At 34.7% G+C, this 14,718-nt stretch overlaps 2 protein-coding genes across 2 annotated transcripts; one reads left to right on the top strand and one right to left on the bottom strand.

Moving 5' to 3' along the window:
- Positions 1-941: 941 nt before the first annotated feature.
- LOC140863482 (protein unc-13 homolog) lies at positions 942-5,018 on the top strand. The gene is made up of 5 exons (XM_073266941.1): positions 942-1,538; positions 1,988-2,872; positions 2,969-3,421; positions 3,499-3,685; positions 3,780-5,018. Exons 1-5 carry the CDS (start codon positions 1,038-1,040, stop codon positions 4,751-4,753), a joined length of 3,000 nt encoding a protein of 999 aa, XP_073123042.1. The 5' UTR covers positions 942-1,037; the 3' UTR covers positions 4,754-5,018.
- Positions 5,019-5,092: 74 nt separating this feature from the next.
- LOC140863483 (protein NRT1/ PTR FAMILY 5.2-like) lies at positions 5,093-11,081 on the bottom strand. Its single transcript, XM_073266942.1, has 4 exons — positions 10,876-11,081; positions 8,839-9,056; positions 6,228-6,793; positions 5,093-6,139 (listed from the first exon to the last, which is right to left on the bottom strand). Exons 1-4 carry the CDS (start codon positions 10,991-10,993, stop codon positions 5,275-5,277), a joined length of 1,767 nt encoding a protein of 588 aa, XP_073123043.1. The 5' UTR covers positions 10,994-11,081; the 3' UTR covers positions 5,093-5,274.
- Between the last annotated feature and the right edge of the window lie 3,637 nt (positions 11,082-14,718).

Below are 14,718 nucleotides of genomic sequence, written 5' to 3'. Positions count from 1 at the left end.
TTAAACATAATTCCTCGAAGGGTGGAGTAGGTGTCTTCATGAATAAGTTGAAAAGCACTCTCTCGCCTTCCACACCCATCGATAATTCACCCTTTTTGACTTCGATCTTGGTATCCGCAGTGGCCAGGAATGGTCTCCCCAATATCAGTGGCATATTTGTATCCTCCACCATATCTAGCACAACAAAATCCGCAGAAAAAATAAATTTATTAATCTTTACCAAAACATCTTCAATGATTCGAAACGAATATGTAATAGATCTATCAGCCAGCTGTAATGCAATCATTGTGGGCTTCATCTCACCAAATTCTAAGCTCCTAAAAACAGACAAAGAGATTAGATTAATGCTAGCTCCTAAATCGCAAAGTGCATTATTAAAATAAGAAGAACCAATCGTGCAAAGAATAGTAAAACTCCATGGATCCTTAAGCTTTTGTGGTATCTTCTTTTGTAGCACCGCACTGCTCCTTCAGTTAGATTTACCACCTCGTTCTCTAGCAGTCTCCTTTTCTTGGACATCACCTCTTTGATGAATTTTGCGTAGTTCAGTATTTGCTTATAAGCTCACCCAAACACCCTCTTAATAACGATAAATTACCATTTTTATTATCACCCACAATATAATTACATATACTATGATATTATTATGGTTTAGAATTATATTTTCTAAGTTCAAAATTTTAAATATTATTACATCTAATTAATTGATGTATACTCTCACGTAATTTCTGCTAGCATTATACTAAAAAAAGGGTAATATTCTTCAAGAAGTCCTAGGCAAAGTAATGTATGACAATTCTCCTCCTATTTCGCGCGTAACAATAGGCTAAAAAACAACTCAAAAAACAACCATGCATCCCTCTCCCTTCAAACCAACGTATCTGAATCTCTTACATACAAAAACATTCATTATTACAATGTGATTACAATACACACTTTCTCTCTCCTCTCTCTGCCCCAAGAAAACTCCTCCATCATCCTGATCAGAATATATATATATATTAGCTCCCAAAAGAGCCCGGCTCGGCTAAACCCGCATGGGAACCGAGTCCGTCCTCTCGTCTCCGTTGGGAGAAATCAACGGCCTTGATCGGGACGATTTCCGGGTGGCGGCTTACGAGGTGTTCTTCACGGCGTGCCGTTCATCCCCTGGATTCGGGGGCAAGAATGCCCTCACCTACTATAGCTCTTCCGACGGCGGCCGAGGGGACGAACATGCAGGGTCCAGCCCTGGATCCCCGTCCAAGCCTCCCGGCGTCGGTATGGCCGTCACGAGCCGAGTCAAGAAGGCATTGGGGTTGAAAATGCTCAAGCGCTCCCCATCTTCCAGGCGCTCCAGCTCTTGCGGCTCCAACCCCATGTCGCCCAGCTGGGCCGCGGGCTCGAGCCCGAAGATGTCGTCCACGCTGCCGTCTTCGCCGGTGGCGAGACTCAGGCGTCCGATGACGTCGGCAGAGATCATGAGGCAGCAAATGAGGGTCACGGAGCCGAGTGATAATAGGCTACGTAAAACGCTCATGAGGACCCTTGTTGGCCAAGTACGTACATATTATGAGGGGAAAATTGTTTTTTTGGTCTTCTATGTTTGACATTTTGCGATTTCAGTTTTTTATATTTTTTGATTTTAGTTTTAGTTCGCTATCTTTATTTTTTTGGCAATTTTAGTTCTTTTTCCGACGTGGTGCTGACGTGGTACCAATTCAGTGATGATGTGGAGCTGACGTGTACAGTGACACGTAAACATTTTCAAATAAAAAGGACCAAAATTGCCAAAAATTAAAATATACATGACTAAAACTGAAATATAATTATTTCCACAACTTCATATATTATATATAATTAAACATGTTTCCATATTACATAATTCTTTCCACAACTTCATATATTTGAATTGTTTTTATTCGATTTGGAACTAATAAAAACAATGAGTTCAAATTACATAATGAATTTGGTGAATACTTAATGTTACTTACATGCATATGATCAGATGGGGAGGCGTGCGGAGACGATAATTCTCCCCCTGGAGCTGCTCCGCCACCTGAAGCCATCGGAATTCAACGACGCTCATGAATACCATCAATGGCAGAAACGTCAGCTGCAAATACTCGAGGCCGGACTCCTCCTCCACCCCTCTATTCCGCTCGAAAAATCCGACCCATCTGCCGCCAAGTTCCGAGACATCATCCATGCTTGTGAAGCAAAGGCTATAGACACTGGGAAGAATTCGGAAGCCATGAGAATACTCTGCAACAGTGTGGTTTCCTTGGCTTGGCGGAGCCCTGATGGTTCCACCACCGATGTGTGTCATTGGGCGGACGGATACCCACTCAATGTTCAGATTTATAGAGCCCTTCTCAGCTCTGTTTTCGATTTGAAAGACGAGACAATGGTGCTCGATGAAGTCGATGAATTGCTTGAGTTGATGAAGAAAACATGGTCTACTTTAGGCATCAACCGATCAGTTCACAATCTCTGCTTCACTTGGGTGCTTTTCGAGCAGTATGTTGTGACTGGGATGGCGGAACCGGATCTTCTTGGCGCTTCGTTAGCCATGTTAACCGAAGTAGCCATTGATGCTAAACGGACGGATAGAGATCCTGTTTACGTGCAGATGTTGGCTAGTGTTTTGAAGGCGATCAAGAAATGGTCTGAAATGCGGTTGTTGGATTACCACGTGTGTTTCGACAGGGAAAATATAGGTGTGATGGAAAGCATTCTTCCTTTGGTTTTTTCGGCTACGAAGATATTGGAAGAAGATGTTCCCTGTTATGTTTCTGTGCCCCAAGAGAAGGAAGGCGAAGTGGCCGACGAATTTACAGGGAATAGGGTGGATAGTTACATCCGTTCATCATTGAAGAGTGCATTTGCCAAGGTTTGTTGATTGTTATATTTGTTGAATTTCATTTTACTGAAGATGTGTAGTTGTTCTTCGTTTGATGTCAATGCCATTTATGTTATTCATCAACAGATGTTTGTAACTGTGAAAGAAAATGAGAGGAATCAAGAAGCTAAAGATCATGGTGGGATGCTGATTAAACTGGCCTGTGAAACTGAAGAATTGGCTAGGAAAGAAAAGGATATCTTTAGTGATGTGCTCAAGAAATGGCATCCTATTGCTGCAGGAGTTGCTGCTGTGACACTACACGCTTGCTACGGAACTTTTCTAAAGCAATACTTGACGGGTGCATCCTCGTTCAAGAACGAAACCGTGTTGGTGCTGCAAAGGGCTGGGAAACTCGAGAAAGCCTTGGTGCAGATGGCGGTTGAGGACTCGGTCGAATGTGAAGATGGAGGCAAAGCAATTGTAAGGGAAATGGTACCGTATGAAGGTGATGCTATCATTGTTAAACTGTTGAAACAGTGGATTCAAGATAGGATAAAGACAGGAAAGGAGCATCTCCAAAGAGCAAAAGAAACAGAGGTGAGCTCACTGGAATCATGAACTTAATGATTGATAAGATAATGCTAAAATCTTTTTGACATATTGTTTTGTTGCAGACATGGAATCCCATGTCCAAAACTGAGCCGTATGCGCATTCGGTTGAAGATCTAGTAAGCTTTGCCAAAGAAGTTGTGGACAATTTCTTTCAAATACCAGTGAATGTGTCTCAGAATCTAGTTTGTGATCTTGTTGAAGGTTTAGAGCATCTCTTCCGAGATTACATAACTTTTGCTGCATCATGTGGTAATAAAGTTGCACCTCTTGCATGAATTTCGGTTGCCTAACATATAATCTTCGTCATAAAGTTACATACATATCTTCATTTTCGCGTTTTCAGGATCAAAACAGAGTTATATCCCTTCTCTTCCTCCATTAACACGATGCAACCTGGACTCGAAGTTCCGAAAAATATGGAAAAGAGCAGCATGCGGCGTTGGATTTGAAGATCCAAACAACAGTTTGTTCATTGAAGGACATAATCCACGCCCTTCCACAAGCCGCGGAACACAACGCCTTTACATCCGTCTTAACACCTTACATTACCTTCTCACACAACTTCAGTCGCTCGATAAAACCTTGTGCATCTCACCAAAGATCACTCCTTCACCAAACAACCGATTTGGTAATAGAAGACAACCAGGAAGTTCCTATTTCGAACACAACCGAGCTGCCATACAAGTAGCCTCTCAGCACGTGTCGGAAGTCGCTGCCTACCGTCTGATTTTCTTGGATTCAAACGCCTTTTTCTACAGATGCCTATACGTTGGTGATGTTACAAATGCTCGTATCAAGCCAGCATTAAGAATTCTAAAGCAGAATCTCACTCTCTTGTGCGCAATAGTCACCGATCGCGCACAAGCGCCAGCTCTAAAAGAAGTAATGAAGGCTTCTTTTGAGGTATACCTTATGGTTTTGCTAGCTGGCGGAAGCGCCCGAAACTTTCTCAGGTCGGATCATCCTATGATTGAGGAAGATTTAAATAGCCTCAAACGGGTTTTTTGTACATGTGGAGAAGGTTTGATCGACGAGGAAATGGTCGAAAAGGAGTCGCAGACAGTGGGAGGGGTGGTGGCCTTAATGGGGAAGTCTACTGAGCAGTTAGTAGAAGATTTCAGCACTGTGGCCCGTGAAGCCAGTGGGATTGGACTAGTGAGCGATAGACAGAAGCTGCCGATGCCGCCAACCACGGGACGATGGAACAAGTCCGATCCCAATACGATATTGAGGGTACTTTGCTATAGGAATGATCCTGCTGCTAATCATTTCTTGAAAAGAACCTTTCAATTAGCAAAAAGGAGGGGCTCAATATAAGTAAAGGAAACTTCATCTATGACGTTGGAATCGAAAATTTCATACATGAAGAGGTTTCTTGTGGGATTGAACCTTAAAAAGTGAAAAGATTTTTATGTACTTACTTGTGTTATTATGTATAAGGATATATTGAAACTTGTCTTAAATTCGTCTTCTTGTTTCTTAGACCTCTAGTTGTATTAATTTGTATGTCAGATTGGTGCGAGGATTTATGAAAATGGTTTTTTTTTTCCAAGATTCATTTTTGTACTAGATATTCTCATGCTTTCAAATATATTCTTAAACTTTGCTTCGAGAAATAAAAATAATTCACAAGTTTGTATTTATCACAATTTAATCTATCAAAGAGCATTACATTCATTTTTTTCCCCTCAATCGTGAAGTGTAAACATATATCCCCGTATCTCAAGAGGATGAACAATTTAAAACCCAAGTACAACACACCTCTTACGTGTAATTTTTTTTTTTTTTTTTTATATAACCAGCCAGCAATCCCTCTAATATTGCTGATCTTTAATCAATCAATCATTCGCCTTATGTACAGATGCCACAAGTTCTTCCTCTATAACTCGCATCGAATCAGAAACTTCAGCCTTGTAAACGTAAAACTTGACCACAACCAAGAAGAAGAAGAAATTCAAGACATTCAAGATGGCGAAAAACGCGTAGTAATAGTCCAAATGCGAAGCGTTGAGATTGTTCTTGATCCATTCCGAGTGACCATCTTTCCCCCTTGTTATTCTTGAAACCGTGGACAACAAAAAACTGCTGATGAAATTCCCAACTCCGAGAGTAGTCATAGCATATGATGTGCCTAGACTCTTCATATTTTCGGGTGCTTGGTCGTAGAAAAACTCGATCTTGGCCACTTCCAAGAATGCATCAGCAGTTCCCATTAGTATAAACTGAGGCAGCAATATGAAGATTGATAAAGGTACCTGTTTCCCGCTTTCAACCAATCCATTATCCTTAGCCACTTGAATCCTGTGCCTCTCCGTCAATGAGGCCACTACCATTATAACTATGTGAATCAACATACCAATCCCCATTCTTTGTAAAAGGGTGATCCCTCTAGGATTTTTGGTCAATCTCTGGAATATTTTTACAAAGAAACGGTCGTAAAGCACAACAGATATAAGCATGGAAAGCGTAACGAATCCGGCCAAACTGGCAGGGGGAATCTTGAAGTTGCCAATGTTTCTGTTTAAGGTGGTGCCTTGTTTGACAAAAAGTGTGTTGATTTGAGCAATCATAGTACTGGGAACGAATGTGGCTACTAGGATAGGTATCATTCTCAGCATTTGTTTGGTTTCTTCAACTTGTGTGACTGAGCATAGCATCCATGGGCTAGAGGAACCTGTTTTCACACAAGCCTTGTTCAAGAACCTGCACAATTATTACAAGTCTAGTTGAATATAACACAGAAATGAATTCGTGTCACATACATAAAATCTATGAATGCATGCATGCATACCTCATTGTAGGTGTAGAATCAATCCGGTATCTCCCTTTTTTCGAGTACTCGGACAAATCGAGCTCGTATAGTTCCTTAGGGTCAGCCGGGACTGTTACCTGCCATTTCCTCATGGCAGCCACTATCACCTTAGCCATCCTAGTAAACGGGCTTCCTGTGGGCAACTTGTGCCTGTAGAAAGACGTACCCGCCAAGAAAATGGCGATGGATATCGCGAGGCCTACGGTGGGGAGTCCATAACCAAGAGTCCATCCCACATTGTCTTGGATATAGACAAGCACAGTGTTTGCAAAGAGTGTGCCAAAGAAGATGCTAAACATCCACCAGTTGAAGAAGGAGAGCTTGTGGACTTTCTCCTTGGGGTCGAATTCGTCGAACTGGTCCGCCCCCATGGTCGAGATGTTGGGCTTTGTTCCGCCGGTGCCCACGGTGAGTGTGTAAAGTGCTCCAAAGAACACAGCAAGTTGCAATGTGGTGGCCTTGTTGCATGTGGCACCGGTTGGATCTGAACATGGACTTGGCTTTAATGGGTGGATTGATACTGATAATGTGAGCAATACCATTCCCTGAGACAATTAAATTTTGTCTAAATTAATTTATGTTTTTTTGTAATGTTAGTTTTCAAAACATATATATCACACTGATGAAGTAAAAAGTGTAATTATATTCTATTTAATATATAGCTCAAACTAATTTAGAAGCGACCAAACAAGTTGCTTTATTAGTCTTCTAAATCAAGAAACTAATTAAGCGAAGGTTGCGTAATCATCTTAATCTTAATATTTATTTATTTAATTAATTAAAAATCTGCCTGATTACCAACGAATTTTCAATCAATTTGATGAAGTCTTAATTAATATTATAGAAATGCCCTCAAATCCCTATTTTCTTTTAACTTGCCATAAAACTTATCTCCAATAATATCTCATCAGTTATACATTAATGTTTAATGTTTATTATATTTTATCTACTTTTTAAAATTTTTAAATTATTAAATAATTTTTTAATCTAAATATAAATTTTTCAATAATAAATTTATCTTATCAATCTTGAAAATAACATGAAAATTAATTAACATAAAAAAAATTATGTAATAAAAAAAATTATGTATAAACCTAAAACAAAAAAATGTAGGCCAACGTTGACTTGGACCAACACTTGCTTGAATATTAGATGCCCGTAAACTCCAGTCCAAGAAATGAAATTTGGTGCAATTTTATTCAGCCCGGTAAAAATACAAACAAAATGCTATTTGAAAATGTAACCAATTAGTTTAGATTTCCATATTCATGGGTCAACTTCGGTGGTCCCAAGAGTTTAAGTGATCAATTCTACAAAATATGTAATAAGATCAATTCAAATATAATATATGTATGTTGTAATCTAATTCTAATCCACGTAACAATGGTATTATTTATCAATTTTTCCAATGACTTTGTCTTTAACTAGTGAGAGTTGCTAAAAGGTTTGAAATATGTTAGTCAAATCCACGCATTGCTGAATCGCGACTAATATATATTTTATTTCATACGATAATTTCGGCATAATAACTGTACTTTTAAATCTAGAATATGTATATCTAACGGTTGATATTTATCAATAAATGTTAGATCCATTTTAAATGGACCCCACATATATTGATAAATGATCATCCATATATCTATCATGAGGGTTGTGCCTGTAAAGGTAGGTTGAAATGATCACTAGACTATCAAGTTTCCTTAATTTCCAATTAAAAGCACTAAATGCAAAATGTATAAAAATCTCAGATGAATCGTCCGGGAAATATTATTCATAAACATCTTGAAAAAGAAAGTTAAAAATAGTACACACAGTACTTAAATTAGGTGTTAAATTAATGTATGTTATAAAAACAATAATAATAATTTTCAGAATCTTTTTTGAAGTTTTAATTAAATATATCATTTTAACAAATACTAATTATTAAATTTACCTGCTCTCGCACATCATCATTTGTCGCATGATCATATCCATTTTATTAATAAAGTAATAGCAAAACCAACTACCACGATATATGATAACATATCAATAATATTAAATTAAAAGAGAAGCATCTTCTCCGAAATTTAATTAACCAATAATACATATATATATATATATTAATATGACTAATTAATTAAGATGTCTTAGTCAATAGTCATGCAGATAAATATATATTCATGATCGATATTGCAGCCAAAAAGGTGGTAATTTTCTCAAATTGTCTTAATCATTATCGTCCCTTTCTTCCTAGTAACTATTAACTTTTAATGTGTTGACAAAACTAATTCAAACTCCTAACGTAATAATAATATCATCGAAAGGTCCTTAATCATGATCATTTTCCTAACTTTTTTCTCACGTTAGAGTCCAATAGACGATATTTAACTAGCGTTCATGATAGATCCAACGACCATCATCGTTTGTCCTAATTTTTTTTTCATGTGAAACTCACGTACATCTCATGCCTTGGGACTATATATATATTAATTATTGCAAGAAGTACATTTATTTTTGTGTTAGTTGAGATGTTTTTATTATTTCAACTTCCAACTCCGGGGAAAATATATAATTGATTCGAAAAGATATAATAATTAAATGGATGACTTACGGAGAAATAAATAGCAGAAGCGATGACGAAGGTCCAATATCGACCTAAGAGCGCATCCGCGACGTAGGCGCCCAATATGGGTGTCATCCAAACGGTCCCGACCCAATTGGTCACGTTGTTGGCCGACTTCACAGTCCCCTCGTGAAGTTTCTTCGTCAAATATATGAATAAATTGGAGGATATTCCGTAGTACGCCATCCTCTCGAACACTTCATACACTGCATTCGTATATATATATATATATGTCCATTTAATTTAATTAAATTCCAATTTTTTTTTTTTGTTAATAAATATTAAATAGATATATTGACTTTAGATATATCTTATAATTTTGACTCGACCAGTGTACGAAAAATGGCAGGTTGGAGAAAATAATTGACGCATTTAATAATGCCCCATGAAGTCGAAAAGAAAGAGACGCTGCTAGCTACTTGCTGGCTGAAAGACAAATGCCGTTTCCATTTTCGTATTCATACCTATCTATCTATCTATTATTATTATTACTATTATTATTATGTTTGTCTCTATTCGAATTACGAAACCATATTTTTTATTTTACAAACTAATTAAAAACAAAACCACGATAATATGAGTACACAAATGCTCAAGAGGGAAAAATTCGGTCCTACTTTATGGGTTTTACTCATGAGATATGTGGAAAAAGTTACACCTATCCCATGGGTATTGATCGAAGTTACGTGTATGCGTGTGTATACGTACGTATGTTTGTACGAATTATATAGTATTGGGCAATTTAAGAAAGATATAATATTGAATTGAGATTTTAAATAATTAATTATTAGTTAAATTGTGTTGGGTTTAATTAATTAAAATGCACGTAACAGTTGACTTGTATGACTGAACGTTTCCGAACGAGTCACTATCAAAGATATAATAACATTGGTAGTGTTTTTAAGAGACGGAACTTCTTTTCCAAAAATGCTCATAAAATTCAAGATATTGTTAGATTATCGTGTTTACCGATATTTGGAAGAAATTAAAAGGATGGGTAAACTTTGGTCTTTGGTTCTGGAAATTAATGGATTTGATTTGGTCTAGATTTTAGGTAGTACGTGGATGACTTGTAATCGTGGATAATGAATCCATCCATATAATTTATACATTAATATATTAATTCCAACGTAAAACTTATCGAAGTGCGTATCTTTTCTTAGTAAAGAGAGAGAAAGAGTGAGCTAGAGGAAGAAGTCGACGAAAAATTTAACGTACGTGTTGTCAAAAGGTAAAAAAACAAAAAACAAAAAACAAAAAACAAAAAAATTGATATTGTATTATAGTATTATCCGTCACATTCATTGAATATTCTGCGTATATGCATACCACGCAGTTTACCTCATTTCATTTTAATATATATTGCCATGTTTAAGTATACGATTAGATTTAAGGTTATTGATACTAACTATAAGATCAAGAACCCTAAAACTGTTTTGAAAATAGATAAATTGGTAGGTCTTTGTTACATTACATGAAAAATAATAATTTTGACATAAAAATTAACTCAAATTGAACAAAAAATTAATTCGGCATATGACACGTGGATAAATAGGAGAAAAAAAAAAAGGACGACATTTTAATTACTTTATCCCGAATCTTCCTTGGAAAGTTTAATAAACAAAGAAAAAGGCACTAGTTCAAGTACGATAATGTAAGAGCTTCCAAAAAGGTTGCCTTTTCATGATGTATTTCGAGATCTACTAAAAAGTGAAACAAGACAACCAAGAACGAAGCAGAGGATCACCCTCACCACCAAGAAGATTAAATCACGAAATATATACTTTCAATAAAAAGCAAAACAAAACAAAATACACATATATGTAACTATGAACCCAATCATGATTTTGTTAGCTAGTTTCTTAAGACAGATTCTGGTTCTTACATATATTCATTTAGATATTCTATGCTACATCGGGAGATCTTCTATTGGCGCGTTGCCGCGAAAAAGAACGAGGGGAACAAAGTAGAAATATTGCAAAAAAAAAAAAAAAAAAAGTGAGAGAATTGAAAAGAATGGCATACCAACAATAAAGGAACAAGCAGTCCATCGACCTCTCTTGGATCTGAGAATAGGGTTTCCTCTGAGATCCACAGTCCCATCTTGTGTGTACCCATCATTTATTGCCTTCTCTTCTTCCATACAAAAAAATAGCTAGGGATTCTTTTCAATTTAAATCTCTCTCTCTCTATATATATATATATATATTTGTATTTGGATATAAGGGCTAGCTTGATTGGTTACTAAAGCTTTTTATAGAGTTTGATGATGTTTGGCACGTATAGTTGCGTAGAAAGGGGCTGGCTCATTGGGACCACTGAACCAGTAGTAGCTAGCTGGTCTCACTTCAATGCTCATTCATCGATATACTATTGTAACTTACGATTTTGGCAACAAGCTCATTTAATTTAATGCCAACTAGGAAGCTGTGGTTGTGGTTCCATTTGCAATTAGCCGGCCGTGGCGTGGATCGCGTGCTGTTCGTGCGAACATATGGGGACTAGGGTGTTTTTTTTTTAATGAAATTTATCGAGTTATTGTATTGAAATGATATGAGAAAATTAAGATACGATGAGAAGAGAAGAGAAACTACGGTTAATGATAGAGTATTTTTGTAATTATATTAAAAAAAATTAATAAAGAAATATAAATGAGAACTAGAAGATAATTTTGACAGATCCTGCAGGCTTATATGAAAAGGTAAACGCACGATCTGGTGTCCATGGTACGATTAGAAAAATACATACTAATAAAATTATACGGGTTTTATAAAATTGTTTGCAGATGAAGTTTTTATAGTACTTACATTTGCGTATCTATTTCGAGATTTTTGGTATATATATATGAAATATAGCTAGTTTTCTCAATCATGTTGCTCATAAATAAATAGTCTCATGGAAAACGAGTGAGATTACATGTTTCTAAAAATTATTACATTTTTTGAGTACTCGACATGCCACGTTCTTCGCTAATTCACATTTACTCGATCACACATGTTTCTTTAATCTGAAACATGGTACTAAGTTTGAAAAATTCCAACAAAATATTAAAAATATATTTGAAGAAAATTTCGAGCAGGATTCGAGCCCAAATTTAGTCCGACTAGGTTAAGTCAAAGAGAAATAAATAAATCCACACCGGTAGAAATGCTTAACCCTACAGCCTAGTCATGAAATTATTTTTAAAATACACTTGAGAGGGTTATTTTTTTTAAAAAAAATGAAGTTTGACCAATGTAATTCCTTATATTTCCCCTAAGGTAAGGATAAAATGATCAGATAAAATAATAAAAAAGGGAAAATTGTCCTTTTTTTATGACGTGAAAACCCGCAGCCGTTACCTTTCGATGCGCACAAGATAAACCATGGACTAAGACAATAGCTAGTCTGCAAACCCCGTTAGTCTAGTAAACCGCAATGAGATTATGAGCAAGCCTTGTATGAAAAGCTAGTCTAAAAAAGTGTAGGTAGAGAGAATCGAACTCATGACTACTAGCCAAGTATTTATCTACTCCACTAACTTGGACACCCCCTTAAGGGTAGGAAAATTGTATTTTTTGGTCGTGTAATTTTATCACTTTGCGATTTTTGTTTTATATGTTATCAAATTTCAGTTTTAGTCATACTTTTAGTCTTTTGTTATTGGGAGTATCGATGTGGACTAAAAATAGAAGATGATAATATAGATAACCAAAATTGCAACAATTCAAAACGTATAAAACTAAAAAGTCAATTTTTCCCCACCAAAAAATTAGGAACTTTCATGATAATAAAAAAAACCCAACAAATAATTTTTTTATTCAAAAAAAAAAAAACTTATAAGGACAGCCTCCTTTTTAAATAGTCTTAAATAAATGGTACTCTCATCTTCCCAACTTGCAAACTTTCCACAACTTCAGCTGAACTTTGAAGTGAATAAATAACAATCCCACTACCTACATTATATTGTACACGAAAATACACATAATAAAGAAATGAAAATGGGAACCTAGATAAAATAAGGATATATGGAAGTTGAGACAAAATCAAGAATCTTGACTGATGAAAAGGACAAGAATGGCCTCCGACTTTTGCATTACAAAACAAGAATCCATTGTTCAACTTGTCATTAGCTATTGACACACATTATAAATGTCGCATTCGTTCTAGACTGGCATCTAATTCTAGGGGGTTTAACTATATATTATTAATAAAAATAAGCACAATGAAATTTTTTACCTTTATAAAAGTCATGATTCGTATATATCATCTTTGTATTTATCCATCTTGTTGTTAATTAAATAATAATTCTAAAAAGTTTGAGTTTTAGTTCCGCATCGAGTATTACATAAGCATGGGACATTGGATTTTTTTTGACAATATAATCTTATATAAGTACATAATTATTATTATTTTGGATAAATTGTGTTGAATTATTTGAGAAACTACCGAGAAAATACCATCTAATTGTTGAAATAAAGTTCCACACCCCTCTTGTGATAATTTTTTTTTAAAAAAAAAATACCGTCATAAGTTTGTTGATTAGAATAAAAGAGAGCGTTGAAAAATTATTTGTCGACACAAAGTTTTTATGAGACCGTCTCATGACTTAATTTTATGAGACGACAAATTTTTACTTGATCGACTCAAACTCATTAAAATTATTGTTTTTTATACTAACGGTATTACTTTTAACTTTATATATATATCAAATCGACTCGTCTCACTAATAAATATCAGTGAAATCATGGATTAATACCTAATTAAGAGCATGCATGATTGATAAGAAGGAATGAGGTAGGAATGAAATAAACATTCATATGATCTTATTCCATACATTTATGTTTGGTTTGGGCCGTTTGGCTTTGGTACAGTATTCTCATTCGAATGGATATTCTCATATTCATAAGAATATCATATTTTTGGATGACAATTGTCATTCTCACTTTTAATTTTTCTTTATTTATTAAATTCTTTCATTTTAGTTTAATAAAATACCTAAAATAATAATCATAAAAATAATAAATTATCAAATTAAATAACTATCATTTATAAATATAAAATTATGACAATTGAATATTAATGTTGATAATATTAATAACTAAATAAATAAATAAATAACTAATTAATAATCACGTATATTTTAAAAATTTATAATGTAATAAAATGATTGTAAATAAAATAACTATCATAATATTTTATTAAAAGACACTTATTTTAATAAATAAAATACTAATAATAATAATTACTAAATTAAGATTAATAATCATATTAGTTTTACTATAAAGATGATTTTATCATGATTAATAGACTATTAATAGTTATAAAAAATTTTATTGTTTTTAAATAATAATTATAATAAATATTAATCTATAATAAATATTTTTGAGTAGTTATATATTATTTCGAATTTAGTGAAGAAATTATTTGATAATTAAAAATAATTTCATTCTATTTCTGTTTTATTTTTCCTGTACCAATCATTTGAATGAAATACACTTATCATTTCATTCATATTTTTATTTAATTTCAAAGTTAAACTCTATTTCATTCAAACATTTCAATATTCGAAATTAACAGCATCAATTAGATGTCTCTCTGTGTGTGAATGCATATATAAGTGTCTATATATATATGTCTGTATAAACACACGAACCTGATATTGATTTCTTTTTCTCATGTCTATATTCCCTTCAAAACAAACATTAAAGTGGCTCAAAAATTCAAGTTCATCGATGCTCTCCCCTTGACTCAAATAGTATTATCCAAAAGAAACCAAAAATCAATGTTTTACAATTCAACGATTTAATTTGTGGTCCCTCTACTACAAATTTTCAAAAGAGAATTTACTAGCAACTTCAAAGATTCCGAACCTCGAATGTGCGTGTT

Source organism: Henckelia pumila, chromosome 4 (genome assembly GCF_033568475.1).
Source record: "Henckelia pumila isolate YLH828 chromosome 4, ASM3356847v2, whole genome shotgun sequence".
NCBI classification, from domain to species: domain Eukaryota; kingdom Viridiplantae; phylum Streptophyta; class Magnoliopsida; order Lamiales; family Gesneriaceae; genus Henckelia; species Henckelia pumila.
Note: the sequence above shows the minus strand (reverse complement) of the source record. Positions and strands in the feature narration are given on the sequence as shown.

Coding starts and splice junctions, on each gene's coding strand:
- LOC140863482 (XM_073266941.1), top strand. CDS start 1,038: ATGGGAACCGAGTCCGTCCTCTCGTCTCCGTTGGGAGAAATCAACGGC. Junction 2,873..2,968: donor TGAAGAGTGCATTTGCCAAG/GTTTGTTGATTG, acceptor ATTCATCAACAG/ATGTTTGTAACTGTGAAAGA. Junction 3,686..3,779: donor AACTTTTGCTGCATCATGTG/GTAATAAAGTTG, acceptor TCGCGTTTTCAG/GATCAAAACAGAGTTATATC.
- LOC140863483 (XM_073266942.1), bottom strand. CDS start 10,993: ATGGAAGAAGAGAAGGCAATAAATGATGGGTACACACAAGATGGGACT. Junction 9,057..10,875: donor TGCTTGTTCCTTTATTGTTG/GTATGCCATTCT, acceptor ATACGAATGCAG/TGTATGAAGTGTTCGAGAGG. Junction 6,140..6,227: donor GATTCTACACCTACAATGAG/GTATGCATGCAT, acceptor ATAATTGTGCAG/GTTCTTGAACAAGGCTTGTG.